The sequence below is a fragment of the Haliotis asinina genome, chromosome 10, assembly GCF_037392515.1.
Source record: "Haliotis asinina isolate JCU_RB_2024 chromosome 10, JCU_Hal_asi_v2, whole genome shotgun sequence".
Lineage (NCBI taxonomy): Eukaryota > Metazoa > Mollusca > Gastropoda > Lepetellida > Haliotidae > Haliotis > Haliotis asinina.
In genome coordinates, this window is record NC_090289.1 from 48,899,812 (window position 1) to 48,920,837 (window position 21,026).

General features: G+C 45.9%; 1 protein-coding gene across 2 annotated transcripts; it reads left to right on the forward strand.

Moving 5' to 3' along the window:
• Nucleotides 1-897: 897 nt before the first annotated feature.
• LOC137299100 (uncharacterized) lies at nt 898-20,907 on the forward strand. 2 transcript variants are annotated; one of them, XM_067831601.1, is made up of 5 exons: nt 898-2,713; nt 2,817-2,940; nt 3,297-3,374; nt 18,258-18,353; nt 18,714-20,907. In XM_067831601.1, exons 1-5 carry the CDS (start codon nt 905-907, stop codon nt 19,259-19,261), a joined length of 2,655 nt encoding a protein of 884 aa, XP_067687702.1. In that variant the 5' UTR covers nt 898-904; the 3' UTR covers nt 19,262-20,907. The 2 variants fall into 2 exon arrangements, with proteins under 2 accessions (XP_067687702.1, XP_067687701.1); XM_067831600.1 differs by having other exon boundaries at nt 905-2,713; nt 3,294-3,374.
• The last annotated feature ends 119 nt before the right edge of the window (nt 20,908-21,026 follow it).

Here is a 21,026-nt window from a genome sequence, read left to right on the forward strand (position 1 = left end):
AGAAGTTTGGCCAGTTTGTTGTAGACGACCTCGCAAGTCATACACTGTACGACGGCTGCATCCCACTCTTCTTGCGACGTCAATAACTAATCTTCCCGCTTGCAACATGCTAACGGCACGTTCACATTGCACATTTGACAATCGTGGCATTTAAAGTACCTTTAGAACCGTGGTTTAAAAGTGTTTTTTTCAGTTCTTGAGGCCAAAGCAAACACATGCAAATGCAGAAAACTTCGATGCGAAGATCACGTTATCGACTGCACGTGCTAAACCTGATTTGGCACTAACTTCATTTGCAGGACGATTGGGTGGGTTTGAGTGCTTTTTTCTAGGCAATGGTCAAAAGATCCCATTTCGGATACATCATCAGAGAAAAATTACTCATTGTTTTTAAAAATACATTTTGTGAAGTTTCTTTTTTGACAGAGTATACAATGTTCATCAATATGCCTGCTGAAACTACATGTACAGGGCTGCTGATTGACATACATGTTGAGAGTTCACTGAAAGAGAGACATACATAGCCCTTGAATAATTGTGATGCCTTCGCTCATAAGGGGCACATGCATTTCTTTATTACGTACGAGGGCGAACATATCGGGGTTCATATTTTTCATCATACGATGCCCTAGGGCAAGATACCCTATGAACAATTCCATGACGTTACGTTTTTCATGCGGCGACAGCGGGTAGCCAGCCCATGTTTTAAGTAGATTTCGGTTTATTTTGTTTAGTTTCGACTCAGGTAATAAACAGAATATTATATTCATGCCCATGACATGTCGTAAACATAGTATGACATAGGCACTCATATAATATCCTTTATTTAATCATATGTACAATTGTTGTAATATGCTTGGTCATAAATATTTAAGTGTTTGGGTTTTTCAGGTAGGACATCACGATGACCAACCCTGTGATTTCAACACGCGAGATCAAAGAGAACATTTTAAAGTGTGACAGATGCGAGCAGCAGTTCGACAGCGAGGACAGGATACCACGTGTACTGCCCTGCCAACACAGCTTCTGTTCCCAGTGCTTGGATGACGTATGGACGATTGGATCTAAACTGAGCTGTCCATCTTGCAACCAACAGTGGGATGTCCGAGAGTCAGTGGAGGAGACTTTCCCCGTGGAGTATGTTGCCATGAAGTTCGTCGTGTTTGTAGAACTGAAGGGGAAGAAAGGGAGAAGACTCTGCACCGACTGTTCCGAGAAGTCGCCAGCAACACACCATTGCCTTAACTGTCAGCTGTACATCTGCGAGGAAGGACTGCGGGCCCACAAACGATTTTACAAACAGAAAGGTCACAAGATCCTCTCTATTGCAGAAATACTGAAGCTGCCTGAGAACTACCTGACACAGACAGAAACGTGCCCTCTACATCCTGGCTCAACACTTGATCTGTTCTGTGAGAAGCCAGGCTGCATGAAACCCGTCTGTCCTTCATGCGCCATTATTGAGCACAAGGAGCGTGATGGACACGAGATTAGGGATGTACAGGATGTGGTCAAGGATGAGAAGAGGGAGGTGTCGGAGGCTCTGGAGAAGCTGAAGGAGAAGCAGGAGAGAACTGAGTCTGAGAAGTCCGAGTTGCAAAGGGAATTTATGTATTTGAATATTGAGAGCAAGAATTTGGAAGCACGAATTGAACACGCTTTTGATGAGTTCATTGATGAGGCTGAGAAACAGAAGGAAGAGCTGAGGAACAGTCTTCACGTTGCTATAGCAGACGAGCGAGATCACATGAGTGCGTGTCTCACTGCCTTCGAAACAACAGCTCGAACAGAGACTGAGTATGCAGCTTACTGCAGGAAAGTCATAGAGGAGGCTAAACCAGGCAACTTCCTCCAGGAAAACGAAAACATGAAACAGAAGCTAAATGCTCTAATCCATGCCCCGCTTCCTGCTAAGCCAGAGAGAAAGGAGATTTTTGTTGACCTCAACTCATTAGGCGAAATAACAAAAAAGATGGCCAAGGTTGGGGAGGTCATCGACCTGGATAACACGATGCTTGAGTGGAAGGTAGTCATTGAGATTACAGACTCGTTACTAGAAGGAGGGGAAACGGTGATTGTGAGAATCTTCCTCAAATATATGGGCAACTCCTTCGTCGCGCCTAAGCCTGCTAACATGAAGGCTGTGATAGAAGACTCTTCAGGATTGACTATCAATCGAGCACTGGAACAGCTTGGTGGGACTGATGACGGTGTATCAACACGTAGTGACGAAGTGGATTCTCCGGATGCCAGAAGACACAATTTTACAAAGACTAACAAACATTTCGACAGTAACGGCGACAGTGGCTACCATAACAGTGATTTGTCAGCTGATGGCAAGGGTACATTTCATCAGGAGCGATATGTAGAAAATACCAGTCCCACTGAACAGGAAGTAGAAAAGATACGGTACACACTAATAACCAGGGACACGACTCGTCTGAAACATACGGTGTCACAGAAATCTATCGGTGCTGCGTCCTCGGTAGACCTGCAAGAAGTAGAAAAGGGGAAACACCGCAGTAGGGCAAGCTATAGACAGATGGAGAGTGTGGAGTCGAAGGTCTCCTTTAACGACGACGTAATGACAAACGGCGTCCACACAAGTCCCCGAGGAGCAGGCGATCACAGTAACAATGGCTTCCTTCCGCCTGAGTCTCTACATGAAAGCAGATCTCGATCGGGAGCTACCAACAGGACTGGCAATTTCAAGGTGAATGACGTTCTTTGTCTCTTTATGCACTTTCGATCTGTACTATCTTTCTGCACAATGTAATGCAGTTGAATTTAACATGATGTAACATTGACCTTTCCAGGAGCAAGAAGCTACTTTTGAACTCCGCTTTTCTCCAAGGCATCCTGGACCACACAAGGTGAACTTCCGGCTTGGTGGATACTTGGTGGAAGACGATGCCTTCACCTTCGACAACAAGGAGCGCGGTAACTGATTTCAGTTTGTAATTGATACAGTGTAAGACTGTGGTCTATTTTCTAGATCCATTCCTTACTGGCTATGATTATATCGAAGACCAGCTTTTCATGTCATCAAATGCTACTAGCATCCAACCAGAGGTCTTCGAGTATGTGCTGTAAGCTGTATTAAACTTTAGTATTAAACTTTAGTAAACTTATGCTACCCACCTATGACATTTTAACTGCTTTCGTCAATCAACATGTACTTTATTGATCACCAATGAATCGTTCCACGAAAATATGGTGTCTGTTGAGTAATAAGCTAAATGCTTTTTTCCTAAATGAATAAATAATAATGGAAGTTTTTATCGTCTAATCAGCAGATGAGAACGGCATGGATCGATCTATTCACTTTCTGACATGGAAGGGCGAATCTGAGGTGCTGGTGAAGTCAGTCAACCGTGAGTAAGCTATTCTGCGTTATGTTTCACAGCTTATCAACATGGATTTCACTAAGCATTGTATGTCATCAAGTAGTATAGGGAATGACAGTTCTGGACCACTTTCAAGAAATGTCTCTACAAAGCCTTATTTACTAAATAAGGCTTTGGTTGGGTCATTAGCTCTTGCTACTATTACCCCTACTACTTAACGTGTGTTGGAGGTAACACTGTGCCGTACGGTACGATCAATAATTCTTCTCTTACAAATCCCCTACCCGGCCCATCCCTCAAGTAATACAAGTTAGGTTCGTCGGCTTTCATATCCACTTTATCTATGTTGTAAGTTTTGACTGACCATATAGGATCGGTGGCTCGCTTACGGCTATCGCCCTCGTGTTCCCCCGGCTGGTATAGATACCTCCCACTATAAAAAGTTGGCGGTCTATGTCATGTTTATATCGATGAAACAGTTTAACGTGAACCGCCTACGATCTCTTTGGTGTTCATAATAAAGGCTTGCTGGGCTTTTTGTATCCCCTGTTCTATGTACTTTTTTTTCTCGTCCTCGCTGATAGCAGACTTACGAGACTTGGATCGAATATCTTGTTTCATTCCGTTATATTTTTTGAGTTCAGATAGGATTGAACGAAACTCCTCTTCTGAGATCTTACTGTCAGAGAGTGCCGTGGAAATACGCTCACTCACTGTGTTCAGCTTTGCTTCGGCCAGAACCCTGATCTCGTCGTGTTTCAATGCCTTACGATGAAGTCTGCGTGATACTAACTTAAGCGCCAATCCTGCTAACCCTGCCACCCCAGCTGTTATTTCAATACCTAGCACTATAGGTGCAGCCACGATGGTAGCTAACAACCCAACGCCTGCCGCCCCTAGTCCCATGCTGGTTGCCATAAGGGTAGTGTCAGCCCCGTCCACGATATTGAAAGCTCTATTGTACTTTTTACATAGTGCTTTCCGCATGTCACGGTCTTGTTCTAGTTGGCGTTTCACATCACATAACTGCCTCAAGCGGAACCCATCTACGGTTTCCAGCGTCTTCGCTACTTCCTCTACGACTGGGTACAGACCCATCCTATAATGTATATTTTGAAAGATATTTTAATTGGGTTTCAGTTAAAAATCTATCAATGAATTTGAAGTCTACAAGTTCTAGACTACTAGTCAGGGCAATAGGTGAGAGGCTAATAGAATTTCCTGTTGTAATAGAAACCCCACGGAGGTTTATTAAGTGGTTTATAGGACCCGTGGTATCCTGTTGTATAACAATACGACAATATTGGTCTATGTAATACCAGCGTATTGACACCCCGGGTAAAATTTGGTGTACTATTGGGGGAGCTCCATCGAATAGAGCCGTAAAGAAGACTTCTATGATGAGGGTGAAAGGGGGGGATATTCTATCAAGATTACTGCTAAATGTTAATTTATTGTGTGGATAAGCACTTAACCCCTTTTTTTCGTAACCAGTAGATGGTATGTGTATTAATGTCCTCTCCGGAATGAAATCCCCGGCCCAGATACCGTTGTTCTTAATCTTAGAGACCAACCCATTATTTAATGTGATATAAGGTGAGGTGAATGTTAAGTTGATCAGCCATTTGGGCTCTTTTAAATCTGGTAATGGCACCCGTCTGTACACGTTGTCTTTGAAGTGCAGGATGTATAATTCACCTTCCTCACCAGGCTGATCGAATCCCTCCGTATCTCCCAGGTCGTTAAGCGTAGTGTTGGGACGATGACTGGTCATTATTATACTATTACGATATAATTTCCAACTGGTTTTCTGATAATAATTCAGGGGTGAACTTCATACCCATGAAGTGTATGTTGTCAGGCAGGAAGATATTGGTTAGTGATATCTTGTTTTCCACGATCACGTTGACCCCCTGCAGACTGGTGTCGGCTCCAACACCCACCCGCACGTAAACGTTGCAAACTTGATACTGGTGTCGTTTCACCCACCCGAGTTTGATCCCCTTCACGATCTCGACATCATTCCCCGATGGTTCCCCTAGGTAGACTTTGATGATCAGTGTTGAGTTTGCCGGTAGACTCTCTAGTATCTTGACCACGCCTTCGAATTCAGACACCAACTGCAATTTCACGTTTTGTATGGCCGGTTTACTCGATAGCATGTGGGCTGCCATAGTGTTGACTGGGCTGACGACTACGCTACGTCTCTGAGTTGGGACGTAAGCCACGAGCAGGGTTCCATTGTTCACGACTTTGTTTAGGTGGTTGTCTTTGTTATCAGTAAACACGTAGGGAGAGACGAGTCTAATATTGAGAAACCACTCGTCGTTATCGGGTAACAACACCCACTTGTCATCTTCGGTGAAGACGAGCATATATGGTTTGTTTTGGACGACGGTAGTGCTCTCAACATCGTCTAAGTCGAACAGTTTACCACCGAACGATGGGTATATTATCCAATTATTATCACCGGTGTTGACAAGGGCGTACTTAGTGTTGACTGTTGCTCTTGTGGTATCTATCATATCACTTAGGGTTCCACCGGAGGGGATTTCAACGCGTTTGTAAATGTTGTTTTTCAGTTGCAAGGCGTACGATTTACCATCTACTCCGGGAGCGTCGAAACCGCGCGTGTCTCCGAGGTCGGAGATCCCGATATTGACGCATTTTTTCACTCCGGGCCCTTGTGCGCTGGTCATTTTACATGAAGCGTTAAGCTGAGGTATCCTATATTTACAGGATTATGATTTATATCTAACACCGATATTGTCAGCTCAGGTATGTTGCCCTGGGTTAATCTCTTATACTGCCATGGTGAAAACGACTCGGTTCTACCGTCGTTGAATTTCTCAGTTTTCACCGGCACTGCTCTCAGTATAGTGGAAGGGTGACCTCCTTGAATGTTGTACGTTGTGCTCACCTGATCGAGATGAATGTACAGCTCTCGGTACGGTACTAGGTCGGGTAACTTCGTGCCTGTGACGGTTGTTGTTGGTTTTATCTCGTCAGGAGACATACCGAGTATCCTCGCTAATGGTCGGCCGAGCCTCAAGGAGGTTCTTCCGTTGTTGATTAACACCACTGTGCCGTTTGAGTCGTTCATCTTGAGTTCGGCTCCCAGGGGTTTGAAGACCTCGTCGTTTAGAGAGCACACGCTGTAGTAGCCGTCAGTTATCTGACTGCGAGTTCCACTGACGAACAGCTTATTGTTGCTGACGTTGATGTTAGTCCATTGCGGTAGGTAGGTGATATCACAGAGTGCGACTTCGAGTTGACCTGACGTGTTATCGATCGCGTGCGTCAGCTGAACGGCCTCACCGCTCGTTATTCCTGGAAGTGTTATGTACATGTTAGAGTATATATGCTCATTATATAATAGTTTTAAAATGTATTCCCCTGGTGTGTTTTACCCTAAACTGGACGTAGATTTCTCCCCCATGAAGATCGTGGTTGCTCCTGAGTTGTATTTCAATGCCCAGCTTTTAGATGTGTTCGATAAGTATAAGCTTTCGGTGACTAACATCAAGGCAGTCCACGCTTGGTTCAACAACCCTATGCAGTTCTGGCAGAATCAATTCAACTTTGCCGTGTGGTGCGCTACAACGGGGTGTGGTGTGACATTGGCCGACACTCGGCGTGGACCGCTGAGTCAGTCTGTGTTCAAGTTCCACGTGTACTACCAGGTCAGACGTATCCTTAAAGAGATCAGCGCCCCCCTCCCACAGGACAAAGCGTGGGACGCAACAAACAACCCGTACGATAGACGGGCCTACGAACGTATTTGTAATGAATTCGAAATAAACCCGAAGACGGATTGGCGTTAGCCGGGGCCGAACCACGGGTTGGGTATTCCTTATGATGGCGCGCGATCAGTGAAAGAAGTCAGTGATGATTTACTGAAACGAGATATACTACGCCAGGACTTTGCTTTGTCGAGTAATGAATGGAGGGATGATCGTATGAACTTTAAAGGTGGTGTTGCTTTCACAGTCCAGAAAGTGGAGCAGTCAACCGCAGACGGGTGGAAAATGTTCATGCTGGACACGTCGAAAGGATTCACTCGTGCCGGGGTAGTCAGGTTGAACGACTCGATTCGAACGTACGTGTGGGCGCTGTTGGGTGCTCAGTCGATGACGCGTTCCAACATCATCGGTAAGGGAACTGCTTTCGACGCTCAGAAACAGTTCGTTGCCAACGTTGAGGATGCTATCAATTCTCCAGTTGATCTCCCGCGGGCCATCAACCGTTACCAAAACGTGTTAGAATACGCCAGATCGAAAGTCAACTACGTGTTCGGCGTGGGGTTGTACATGGCTCCGAGTGATATGCAACTGAGAGTAAAAAAAGTGGTGGGTTATAACAACAAAATAGTCATAGCCACGGCGGATCAAAAGTTGGGTATCAACCCCGATATTAACACCCCCTATATCCCACACATCCCACCACGTGAAACGGGTATAGTGGCGCCGCCCCCGGAGCCTAAAGTTCATGTACCCCATATTCATGTGGGGGGGCCCCCCTATCAGCAGCATATTGATAATAAAACGGCCCTGGTGGTTGGTGGGGTAACTTTGGGACTTATTTGGTTAAAGATTTCTTAGCCGCTACGTACACCAGACCCGCCACGGCGACGATGGCTGCCCACAGGTTTTGACTGAGCCACATGGCAGTTTTAGACAGAGCGCTCAACAACCACGAGACGATGCTACCCAGGATGCCGGGAAGGGCTTCGGCGGCTTTACCAGCCAGTTTAGCTAGGCCTTCCCCGAGTTTTTTTATCCAGTCTTTAACACCCCCACCGCCACTTGGAGTTCCCCCGCCGCCGGCAGGCCCCACAGGGGTTCCTCCCACCAGTGACACCACCAGGGTTGATATGATGAAACCCAATGCAGTCAGAATACTGGCGATGGTGATCCCTTGCTCCCGGAACAATATCCGAATCCTGTTGGCTAAAGTTGTATCCTCGTTCAGTATTCTATCGATTGTTTCCCGAATACGACTGATCTGGGATCGAAGCTGTTCACGATTCGAGGAAGCGGCTTCCAATCGTGTACGTCTCTCGTCTTCTAAATCGCGTAGTCGTTCATTGATACGACGCTTCATATCATCGTTTTCAGTTTCGTTGAGTTTGGTTTTTTCCCTAGCGATGTGCTCGTCGATTTCGTTCAGTTTCCCCATGTTGTTCACGAGTTCTCCACGCACGCGTTTCACGGCTTCGTCTAAGCCGCGCAGTTCCCTTACCGGGAAGTCAAACCCCGGTAACGGTTTGTCCCAGTAGGTGCTCAACAGTTTTTCTATGCTGTCCGAGGCTTCTGTAGCACGCTGTGGTGTCATTTCATCTCTAGTGGTGAGGTGGGATCTGGTAGCTTGCAGATCTTCTTTAACGGCCTTAGGTATTGCACCACCGTAATCATTCATGTTTAGATTTTTACGGATAAATTCAACACCATGGCGGCTGGCTAGAGTTGACAAGGCCAGTGGTTTTTTATTGCTCTTGTTAAAGAGGTCAACCCCTGGGTCAGACTTAAGGCGTAGAACACCCTTTGTATCAATAAAAAAATTCTTATGGTATCGACCCTGTGGTTCAACGTAGTTTTTATCTCTTCTTAAACTTTCGTAATAATCATTTACCGTTGTTTCCAAGAGTTCTTGGTTCAATGGTGAACTAGTAAATGAGGTCTCCTGCTCATCATCGAATGCCTGGGCACTAGCGCCCGGCATCTCCGTCATATCTATGTCTTCATCCATTAGTATTAAAAATATATTTCTTTTATATAACAATGTACGGCAGAAAATTAGATCCTTTCAGAAGATTGAGAGAGCCATTAGGGGCCAGAGCCGTGCGACAGTCGGTGACCATCACCAACAATCCCAGCAAGATAGACCAGAATCAAACTCTGCTGGTTAGATTTCCAAACCTTGGTGAGAATGACCTCATTGTACCAGGCACTGTTCGACTGGCGTTCAATATCACGTTGACCTCCGACAACGACAAACGCGAGCTAGTGCGGAACGTGGGTCGAGCCATCATCAAGAAAACGACCGTCAAGATCAGCGGTAACGAGGTGCTGAGCATCGACGACAGCGACGTGTTTCACTGCTACAAGGATCTCTGGAAAAGCGAGAGAGAACGAGTCAATGATGTGTACCAGGGCATCAGCAAATCAACCCGGGCGCGCATAGGGTATGTCTTCACGCAAGACCAGCAAGACAAGCTATCGGACGGTGAAAAGGCCATCGCTCTAGCATACGGGAATCGATTCTGCGTGCCGCTCGATTTCGAGTTGCTCATGGGACACGCGCCGTTTTACCAGGCCGCGCTGGGTGATAGGCTCGAATACGAGCTCACGTTTAACGACTATAGCAAAGTAGTGCGTACACCGAACGGTGATGAGGCCAGTTATGCCATAGACAACATCTCTCTGGAGTTCGACATGGTCACTAGCCCGGAGCTGGCCAGGCAGGTTCGAAGCCAGTACTCTGGGAAGATGGCTATCCTGTACGATCGCGTACTGAGGCATAGATCAGTCGTGCGAGATAAGAGCGACACTGTGTGGAATATCAACCTGAACGTGCCGGCGCGATCGATGAAAGGTATCCTGGTCGTCCCCGTGGAGGATTACGATCCATTCCGGAGGGACAGCGAGAAGTTTTTCAACCCCGAGATTGAAAAGGTGGAAGTGACCATCGAGGGCGTGCCCAACCAGCTGTTCAGTCATGGTATGAGGCCACACCAGCAGTGGGATGAGATAAAAAAGCTACCAGTGGGGGATTATATAACAAAGGACCTGGACCTCGGCTCCGTGCAGATCGGTGAATACCTGACCACCAAGTACGCCCTATGGTTGGACATGCGATCCACGGATGATGATAAACTGCACGGTAGCGGGCGCCGTATAGATAACGGCAGCGAAGGGATAACCATCCAGATTACTAAGAAGGCTCAAACCGCTGGTAAGTTGAAATTATATCTGTACGTTATTATGGACGCGCAACTTAATATAGACAATGGGAGATTCGTGCAAGCCATCTACTAGTGGGGGAGACCCCCACACCCCCCAGGGGTACCCACAACTACCCACTGACCCACACTGCGCTATAGTGTGCGGGCAGACTGGCTGTGGGAAGACCGTTTTCGTCTTGGATATGTTGGAGGGTTACTACAAGGATGTGTTCGATAACATCGTTATCATGTGCCCTACTCTGAGTATGAATAAAACGTACGCGCGACCTTGGGTGATGACGGACCCGGACGTACACAAAATCGACCCTGGAACACGCCTGCAGGACTGGTTGAAAGCTCTTCACGAGAAATTTAAAGGGGAACCGACGCTGTTCATACTAGACGACTGCAGCGCTAATCGCGAGATAACAAAAAAGAGAGACATGCTATCGTACCTGGCCTTCTCCGGCCGGCATGCAAATCACAGCGTCTGGGTGCTAACGCAGAAGTTCAACTCGGTGTTGAAAGACCTCAGGGAGCAGACGCGATGGGTGGCCTTATTTCACTGCAAGGACAGGGATTCGTTCGAGGAGTGTTTGAGAGAGAACGATGTGATGAGTAAATTAGAACGGGAACGGGTGAAGAAACAGCTCGCTGAAACTAAACACGCTAAGCTCGTGCTAAAAACCGACCAACCAGTAGCATATATAGTATGCTAAAGCTAAGCAAAGCTAAGCAAAGCTAAGCAAAGCTAAGCAAATGCTAAGCATAGCTATGATATTTGAAGTATTTGTCGTGTGCAACTTAACCTTCATTTCTCTGTGTTTTGTCTGCATCGGGTATTATATAGTTAAAACTAAATCTTACTTGTTATATTATAAGATGGAGTGTGAGGAATTGCTCGAACAGTTGGGGGGTACCCCCACTGTGGGGGATTCCCCCAAGCGAGAGAAACTGGTGGCGTTGGCTGTTGGCGGTAAAGCCAAACATTACTTTGGGGACTACACTCCGGATAAAATTCATAAAATGTCAGCCGAAGAAATCGATAAGCTGTACGCTAGATACGAGTCCCGGCTCGGAGCAGAAATGACAAAGACAATAGGATCGGCTATGACCCAGATATACACCGGTATTGTATCACACTTCCTTCCCATTCCACCAGAGCGCCGACTTTACCTGTGGGAGGACCTCGAGAAAGACCCTTTTATCGAACACGCCGTGAGCTCTATCAGCTGCGGGCTGTACCACAAATATGGCATGTTGTTGGCTCCAGTGACGGCGGCGATTATCACGGCAAAGCATTGTCAATTTGAGAGAAAAAATAATAACAATAGTATAGATGGATGCTGCTCCCGAGGTGATACCCCCCACAGTGATGGAAGTGGCCCCTTCACAGGAACCCCCAACAGTGAGGGAAACCCCACTGGGGGAAACCCCCACAGTGAGGGAAGTGACCCCTTCACAAACAGTAACCAGACAGAAGAATCCTAAGAGAGTAGCTGCCGGTAAAAAACGGTGGTGTAACCAACATAAAGTGACCAACCCCCGACTGTTGTTGGCTGTAGGTGTAACTGCTGCCGTGGTTATAACATGGTTATACGTGGGGGTACCCTCCCACAGTGAGCCCCCACCCAACAGTGAGGTAACCCCCAACAGTGGGGGTGTGGGGGTATCCCCCACTATTGACCCGCATATCATGTTATAATTTTAATATTTTATATCATATACATAATGTCTGAGGGGAAAACGTTCGTCAACGACTCATACCACGCCACAGTGGTAGCCAGTCTAGCCGTAGGGTACGCTCGGTTGACTAAAATGGTGCTTAAACAACCAACTATCAAGCTAGATTTCAACCTGCAGGATATGGGTATGCTCATAATGAACCTTGGTATGGCGATGGCCACAAAAGACATCCTAGTAAAACAAGGGATAATACCTGATAATATAATGAAATAAATATAGGGATGGCCACGATAGCTACGATGGTCGGTGGGGCGTTAGTGAATGCCCTGGCATTTTCCGGGAGTAATTTCCTCTTCTTGAAACTACGAGATGATCACGCGGCTGAAATACAGGAAGAAAGGAAGCGGCACGATCTCGCTACTGAGAAATTACAAAGAGCACAGGCCGAGTACGCTAAAAAACGTCTCCAGAGGATCGACTTTATTAACGAACAACTCCAGCGTGAAAACCATGCCGTTCAAACATTCAACGATGTCGATGAAGCAATGAAAGAATACTATCTACTAACTGGTAAACAATTGGAACCGCTCAATAAACCCACACTCGCTCAGTACTACACACCATCCAAGGGACAAATGAATCGTGAACTGGGCTTCATAGTGTTGGGTATAGCAGCTACTGCGTTGGTTGCGAAGCAATTAAATTAAAATACCTATATAAGTAAACATGAGACCCGCTCCATACCGATGCGAATACATACTTATGGGGAAGACCGAGGCCTGTGGTAGGAAATGCAGGAATCAGGGGTTCTGTTGTTTCCATATGGGAAGTCCTAACTACACGTGTTCTGTGTGTGGTATCGGGGTTAAAGGACACTACTGTCTATGTAAAGCTCACGGAGCGAACGTAGTCAGACATCAACTCATCTACGAGAATAAAAAAGGCTACATAAAAGAACGTAGGCGACTGCTCAAGATAGACTCCAGTGTGTGAAAGGGTTACCTCCCCTTACTGTGAACCAATTAGACATTGGTTCTCTTAGGTGTAAACACGATGTCTACTGTAAGCGAGCTCAAGCGGGTCGCAAAACAGAGAGGTGTGATCGGGTATTCTAGAATGCGGAAGTCAGCATTGTTGAGATTACTAGGTTTAGAAGCCCCTCCTACAGTAAAACAATTAAAAGCTCAAGCAAAACAGCTTGGATACACGGGTTATTCAAACCTTGGGAGAGCCGGGTTAACCGCATTGTTATCACATGCCCCCGTAGCACGTCCCACTGTAAAACAACTGAAAGTCGAGGCACACGATTTGGGTTTAGGCGGGTATTCCCGTATGAGAAAACCACTGCTTTTTAGAATTATTACGACAGAATAGAGCTATTGACCTACAGTTCGTGCGCACTGAGCGCGCTGTAGGCAACTATTTGAGAGGTTGGCGCATGCACGTTGATAGAAACATAGACATTACAGATATCAAGCCTCTGATAGCTGATAAGGTCAACCAGGAACTAAATAACCTAGGAAGTATCAAGTTTCAGATCACAGTGAAAATGTCGCTCGATAAGCAGGTTGGGAGTACCACTGAGTATGTTCAGCCTTACTTCCGAGGTCAACAAGAGGTCGCCACACATACAGAGACCATTGACGCATCAATCGATACCAATTTTCAGCAGATACGAGAATACCTAGAACGCTACACACACTTGGGGTAAGGGTGGGCTGTAGATAAAATCGATAATGTCTATCTAGACATAGCTAACTACGTGCCGTTCAGAGGCGGGTCATACCTAGCCTTGCCTCCCTACTATAGGAATAAACATGCCATAGTAAACGTTAAGAATAGAGGAAACGATTGCCTGAGGTTAGCTATCAGGTCAGCCTTATTTCCAGCTGGCACTCATTCAGATAGGCTTTCTAGCTATCCCCAAGACGATGGGCTCAACTGGGATGGTATAGATGAACCCACCCCCATATCCCAGATCACTAAAGTAGAAAAACAGAATAATCTGGCTATAAATGTCTTTGGGCACGAAGGTAACACAACAATAGTACACAGGGTCAGCCCGGTGAAGGATCGCCAAGTTATCAATATATTCATGATCCAACTAGGTGAAAAGTATCACTACACGTGGATAAAACATCTCAGCCGGTTGTTGCACGACCAGTCGAAACACGATGGGGAAAAACACTTTTGTGTACGATGCCTACATGGCTTCACCCGAGCTGATTTATTAGAATCCCACCGGGATAATTGTCAAGGTGTGGGGCAGACGGCCATACGAGTCGACATGCCTAAGGAAGGTGACAATATCCTAAAATTCAGTAACCACAAGAATCAAATGTCTGTGCCTTATATTATATACGCCGACTTCGAAGCCTTAGTGGCTGCCGCCGGCGAGGCTCCCAGTGGTGCCGCCGGCGAGGCTCCCTTCACCCACAAAACACAAGAGCATAAAGCCTGTTCGTTTGGATACATTGTCGTCCGTTGTGACGGGGAAACGAAAGCTCCGGTAGTGTATAGGGGGCCTGACGCGGCTGAAAGGTTTCTAAAGTGTTTGCAGGAGGAAGAAAAAATTATTAGGAATACATTGTATAAAATCGCTCCCATGCGTCTGACCCGAGTCGACAGGCTAGCCCACGCTAGTAGCACTAACTGTCACGTGTGTGAATCACCACTTAACGATGATTCGGTGAGAGATCACTGTCACATAACTGGTAAGTATAGAGGCGCCGCTCACAACGCGTGCAACCTCAAGCTTAAAATCAACCCTAAGACAATAAACATCCCCGTTGTCTTTCACAACTTGAGAGGGTACGACTCACACTTGATCATGCAGGCCATCGCGAAAATCGATGGTAATATAACGTGCATCCCCAACAACATGGAGAGATACATCTCCTTCAGCTTAAACGGACTTAGGTTCATTGACTCGTTTCAGTTCCTCCTGTCGTCACTCGACAGTCTGGTCAAGGCCAACAATACCTTCCCTATCACCGATCGATACACAGACGCCGAGACTAGACCCCTGCTTATGAGGAAGGGTGTGTACCCCTATGAGTACATGGATAGTTGGGCTAAGTTCACCGAGACCAGACTACCCCCTATTGACTGCTTTTATAGCAAGCTGAATGAGGCGTCCGTCTCACGAGATGATTACTCGCACGCGACTAACATATGGAATAAACTGGGTTGTAAGAACCTGGGTGATTATCACGACCTGTACTTGAGGACAGATGTACAGCTGTTAGCCGACGTGTTTGAAACGTTTAGGCGGACATGTTTCAAGCAGTATAAACTCGACCCCGCATGGTATTACACCAGCCCAGGTCTGTCGTGGGACGCCTTGCTTAAAAAGACCGGAGTTAATTTGGAATTGCTCACAGATTACGACATGCACCTATTCATTGAGAAAGGTTTGCGAGGTGGGATTTCCATGGCATCCAAACGATACGCGAAAGCAAATAATCAATACGTGAAAGGTTACGATCCTAACAAACCAACCAATCACATTCTCTACCTCGACGCAAACAACCTGTACGGCTGGGCCATGAGTCAGTATCTACCTACAGGGGGATTCGAATGGGTACCCCACGTTGATGTTATGGGGGTTGCACCAAATTCGAACAAAGGGTATATCCTCGAGGTTGACTTAGAGTATACCAAGGAATTACACACATCACACAACAGCTACCCCCTGGCCCCCGAACGTATGAGGGTTAACCCAGACTGGATGTCTGAGTACCAACATAACTTGTCAGGTGGTCGTGTGACAGACGTTGAAAAACTCGTGCCTAACTTAATGAATAAGACCAAGTACATCGTTCACTATCGCAACCTACAGCTGTACCTGTCGTTGGGTATGAGGCTGACCAAAATACATAGGGTGCTCATGTTCGACCAGAGCCCATGGATGGAGCCCTACATCAGAATGAACACAGACCTACGAAAAAAAGCCACCAGTGATTTTGAGAAAAATCTCTACAAGCTCATGAACAACTCGGTGTTTGGTAAGACTATGGAGAACCTGAGGAAACGCGTGACCGTGAAGCTGGTTCGATCGAGTGAGGAAGACAAGCTCAGGAGATTGATAGCCAGTCCGGCATTCAACCGTAGTAAGATATTCACAGACAACCTGGTTGCCCTACACATGAAGAAAAGCCACATAAAATTCAACCGGCCTGTTTACGTGGGGATGAGCATCCTCGATTTATCCAAACACCTGATGTACGACTTTTACTACAACGAGCTCAAGAAACAGTACGGCGACAGGTGTGAAGTGCTGTACACTGACACGGATTCCCTGCTGATGGAGATTCGAACCGAGGACGTGTACGAGGACATGAAAAAACACCTCGATTTATACGACACCAGCGACTACCCTAAGACCCATGCCATACACAGTACAGTATATAAAAAGGTCCTAGGTAAGATGAAGGACGAGTGTGCTGGCACGCCCATAGCCGAGTACATAGGTTTGAGACCTAAGATGTACTCCATACTGAAAGCCGACAATAGTGAGATCCGGAAGGCTAAGGGGGTTAAGAAGTATGTGGTGAAACAACACATCAAACACGCCAGATTCAAGGAAGCCCTGTTCAAGACCCGTACCTTTAGACATAAAATGAACACACTTAGAAGTGATGGACATAAGATATACGGACTGACTATAAACAAGACGTCCCTGTCGCCTATGGACACGAAACGTTGGATAGCTATTGATGGGATAAACACATACGCATATGGACATGAAAAAATTTGAGGCTATTTACTACAGCCCGCGTGGGTACTGGAAAGGAGCTAGCGCAGTAGATAAGCTAGCTAAAATAGCGCGAGTACCCCCGGAGGAAGCCAAAGCGTGGCTTGAAAAACAAGCCCTGTGGCAGATCTATTTGCCGGCACCACGCTACGTGCCTAGAAGGAGGTTCGGTATTAACATACCTAATAGCGTTCACCAGGCAGACCTACTGTTCCTACCCCACGACAAGAGGTACAAGTATGCCTTAACCGTAGTGGACGTAGCCAGTCGTTACAAGGAAGCCGAACCCTTGACCATGAAAGATTCGGCCCAGGTAGCCAGAGGATTCGAATGCATATACAAACGCAGTCCGCTGACGTGGCCAACAGAGCTGCAAGTTGACCCCGGACGGGAGTTCATGGGTGCCGTGTCACAACTGCTAGCCAAACACGATACAAAGGTCAGGCGTGGCACGGCCGGAGCCCATCGCAGCCAAGCCATAGTTGAGAGATTTAAGAGGACTTTGGCTGAGCGCTTGTTCGGCCATCAGTATGCTAGGGAGATGGTCACCCCTGGAAAACGATCGACTGAATGGGTCACGAGGTTACCCAAGGTGGTGTCGGCAATCAACCATGAAGTCACCCGTCTCACCGGTAAGAAACCGGCAGACGCTATCAAACTAAAATCAATAGTTGCAGAGTCGGCCGCTCCATTGCGTGGGAAGGAGAAACAGATACCAGATAGGGCCCTAGTGAGGTATCTATACCAGCCGGGGGAACACGAGGGCGATAGCCGTAAGCGAGCCACCGATCCTATATGGTCAGTCAAAACTTACAACATAGATAAAGTGGATATGAAAGCCGACGAACCTAACTTGTATTACTTGAGGGATGGGCCGGGTAGGGGATTTGTAAGAGAAGAATTATTGATTGTACCGTACGGCACAGTGTTACCTCCAACACACGTTAAGTAGTAGGGGTAATAGTAGCAAGAGCTAATGACCCAACCAAAGCCTTATTTAGTAAATAAGGCTTTGTAGAGACATTTCTTGAAAGTGGTCCAGAACTGTCATTCCCTATACTACTCATCATATGTTTATAAATGCAACCGACACATTTCGTTTAGGGCAACATATAATCAGACCTTACCGTATTTGTCCACTTAACTCGGTTCCCTGGCGCTTATGATTAAAGCGTCTGCTCGCCGGAGACCGGGGTTCGATTTAACACACGGATACAATGTGTGAAGCATATTTCAGGTGTCTCCCACCGTGATATTGTTGGAATACTGCTAGAGCGGCGTAAAACCACACTCTATTCAATTTAGAGAAGAACTCGATGCTTTTGCCCTGTGGTGTAAAACAGGACTTTATAAGCCGGAAGTCAGCCATCATGCTACTACTGTTTGGATTGTCGGGGTTTGCAAACAGGTGACAATGGAAACAACCATATATGGATCCCATTGACGGAATGGATAGTGTATATATACAAGAAGAATATTTGTTGGTTGCTTATTGAAAAGTACTTGTTATTTTGTGCTTCAATAGTGCCCCACATCACTTTGTCGGAGGATAAGTTGAACCGGGAGCAGTGTACCATCACCACTTCTGGCAAACTTGTCAAATCACCTTCAGAAAGGGGAGGTAAGCAAAGTACCCTATTTGTAGCATACGTATGCTAAGGTACATCTTGTAAATTTCAATACAAATCATTGACCTCCGCTTCGTATTATACTGTCATTACCAATGCTGCAACGTTGACGTGGCTTGCTCCAAGCTCATGGAATCCTCATTCTATATCTGAGTATGTGTTCTAATAGTCTGACGATCCCTAGAGGAGTCCTGTTTAGAAGCCATCGTTGTCTTAAGGGCAATCTAAATGAACAAGAAGTAAGTCAAGGTGAATTAGATCGTGGGTCCATAATATCAATAATTAGTTCTCATAATATCAACCACTTATCTGAATTCATGCTCAAACATATGTCACATGTCAAATATTTTTAGGTTCAGCTGGATTCAGCAATTACTGCGGAACTACCGGAAATCGATGTATCTCAGGGAAGGGCATCCATTATTGGAATGTCACATGCAACGTCCGAGTCCTGGCGAAAGTGTCGTCCTTTGGAAAGATGATTCTGGAGGCTGCTGTAGCTCACAGTGACGTCTTGGACAACTCCTACTGCGTATGGGAGACGCCCCGAGCATGGAGCCTTGTCGTCAGTATCTGCTCAACACATCGAGCAGTCTGTGTCAAGGTAGTCTGTAACTCCAAGGTTATGTTTGACACTCCCGTCATGCAGTGCGAGGAGGAAGCCACAATCGACCTTAACATGGGTGTCTTGCTTAACCTCGACCTCCGCAGTCTTACGTTCCTGGATGCAACGACTGGTAACGTTATGTGGACTTTCCACGACATCGACACCACCAAATCACTCTGGCCAGTCTTTGGTGTCTACAACAGATACCACTTCAGCGTTGAGCTCGGGGTCATTTCGGGTGTTAATCTAGAGTTGAACTCGGAGGTGTCCAAGGCTGTAGAGGCACTTTTATGAGAAGAACTGCACAGAGTCGCTACGTGCCATCGTCACAGGTATTTCAGGACATCGCCTCGGGCCTATCAGAAATGATCTTAAAGTGTTCAAATGTCCGCAATATCTGCTGTAAATCAAGGGCTCTAATTGATCTACTCATACTACTCAGTATATTCTAACAGCAGTCTGATTCTTTCTCTGTGGACTTATTCCTGACTCTTTGGTAGAAAAGGTACAATTTTTAAGGATTTATTTTTTCAAAACCATAACGCACTCTCAATAAAAACATAATGTATATTTTCATCAGTTTCTGACTGTACTACGTATCAGCGCACAAAGGGATGGACGTAAATACATCGAGTTGAACACAATCGTACATTGAGGAAAACTACAAAAAAGTAACAGAAGTGTCCTAGCGTTTATTTCGGAACAGCCGTTTATTCGACTCGGCAAAGTTCGACACTACGGTATTTGACAATAATAGATAGACCCCATTTGTTTCAGAAATCCGTTTGCTTGATTGCTGTTTATTTCCTGCTTTACAAAGCACAGATCTGTTTAGTCTTCTGCTCTGTACAAAGGCACTCGTCCTGTGTATCTTCTTTTGTGTAGTCTGTATTTTACAAAAACACGAATTCGTTTGGTCTTCTATTGATTGTGCCTTGCTTTTCAAAGGTACATATCGGTTTGTCTTTCTATTATGTATTCCTTGCTTTACAAGGCACATTTCTGTTTTGCCTTCAGTTGTGTATTCCTTGCTTTACAAAGGCACAGGTCGGTTTGGTCATCAGCTGTGTATTCCTCGCTTTACAGGGCACAGGTCGGTTTGGTCATCAGTTGTGTACTCCTTGCTTTACCGGGTACAGGTCGGTTTGGTCATCAGTTGTGTACTCCTTGCTTTACAAAGGCACAGGTCAGATTGGTCTCCTTTTATGTACTCCTTGCTTTACAGGGCACAGGTCAGTTTGGTCATCAGTTGTGTATTCCTTGCTTTACAGAGCACAGGTCGGTTTGGTCATCAGTTTTGTATTCCTTGCTTTACAGGGTACAGGTCGGTTTGGTCATCAGTTGCGTATTCCTTGCTTTACAGGGAACAGGTCGGTTTGGTCATCGGTTGTGTATTCCTTGCTTTACAAAGGCACGGATCAGTTTGGTCTTCTATTGTGTATTCATACATTCATATACTACCTTTTACACAATGTGCTCTGTGTATTGGAACGTGGGAAATGAGCCAGCTACTGTGTTATCAGACTTGTAACATCAGAAGATCATTTGTTTATGTTTAGTGTACATTTGAGGTAGGGTCATGATCTGAAATAGCCAGATTAAAGAAAGCACAACTGTGAAAGCTTGACATGGCTAAGCTACAACAAACGCTTATAGAACTTTACTAGCCTGAAAAGAGCCGCCGACCCAATATATATTTATACACTTGAACACCTCTTTATACCTGAAAGCATCACGAATCTGATCCCATGTTTTGTTTGTTTTGTTGTAGACACTATCCAACATTGGTGCATACCTTCTTTAACCAAGTAGGTGATATTTTTATGTACAGGTTGCGTGTGTTGAGCTGAATATATACGCTTATTTTGTACTTTGTAAGTTCCTCTCTCCAATGAAATCATGTCCAATGTACCTAAGAATTAAAACAGTATTTTCTTGTTCGTTGGTTCGAGGTTTGTGGATACTTATGCACTGTTAAGTGTGAGAGTTTAATTTTAATTTGCGCTCTGTAAGTAATCGGACCAGACAATCCAGAGAGCAACACCATGAGCATCGATCT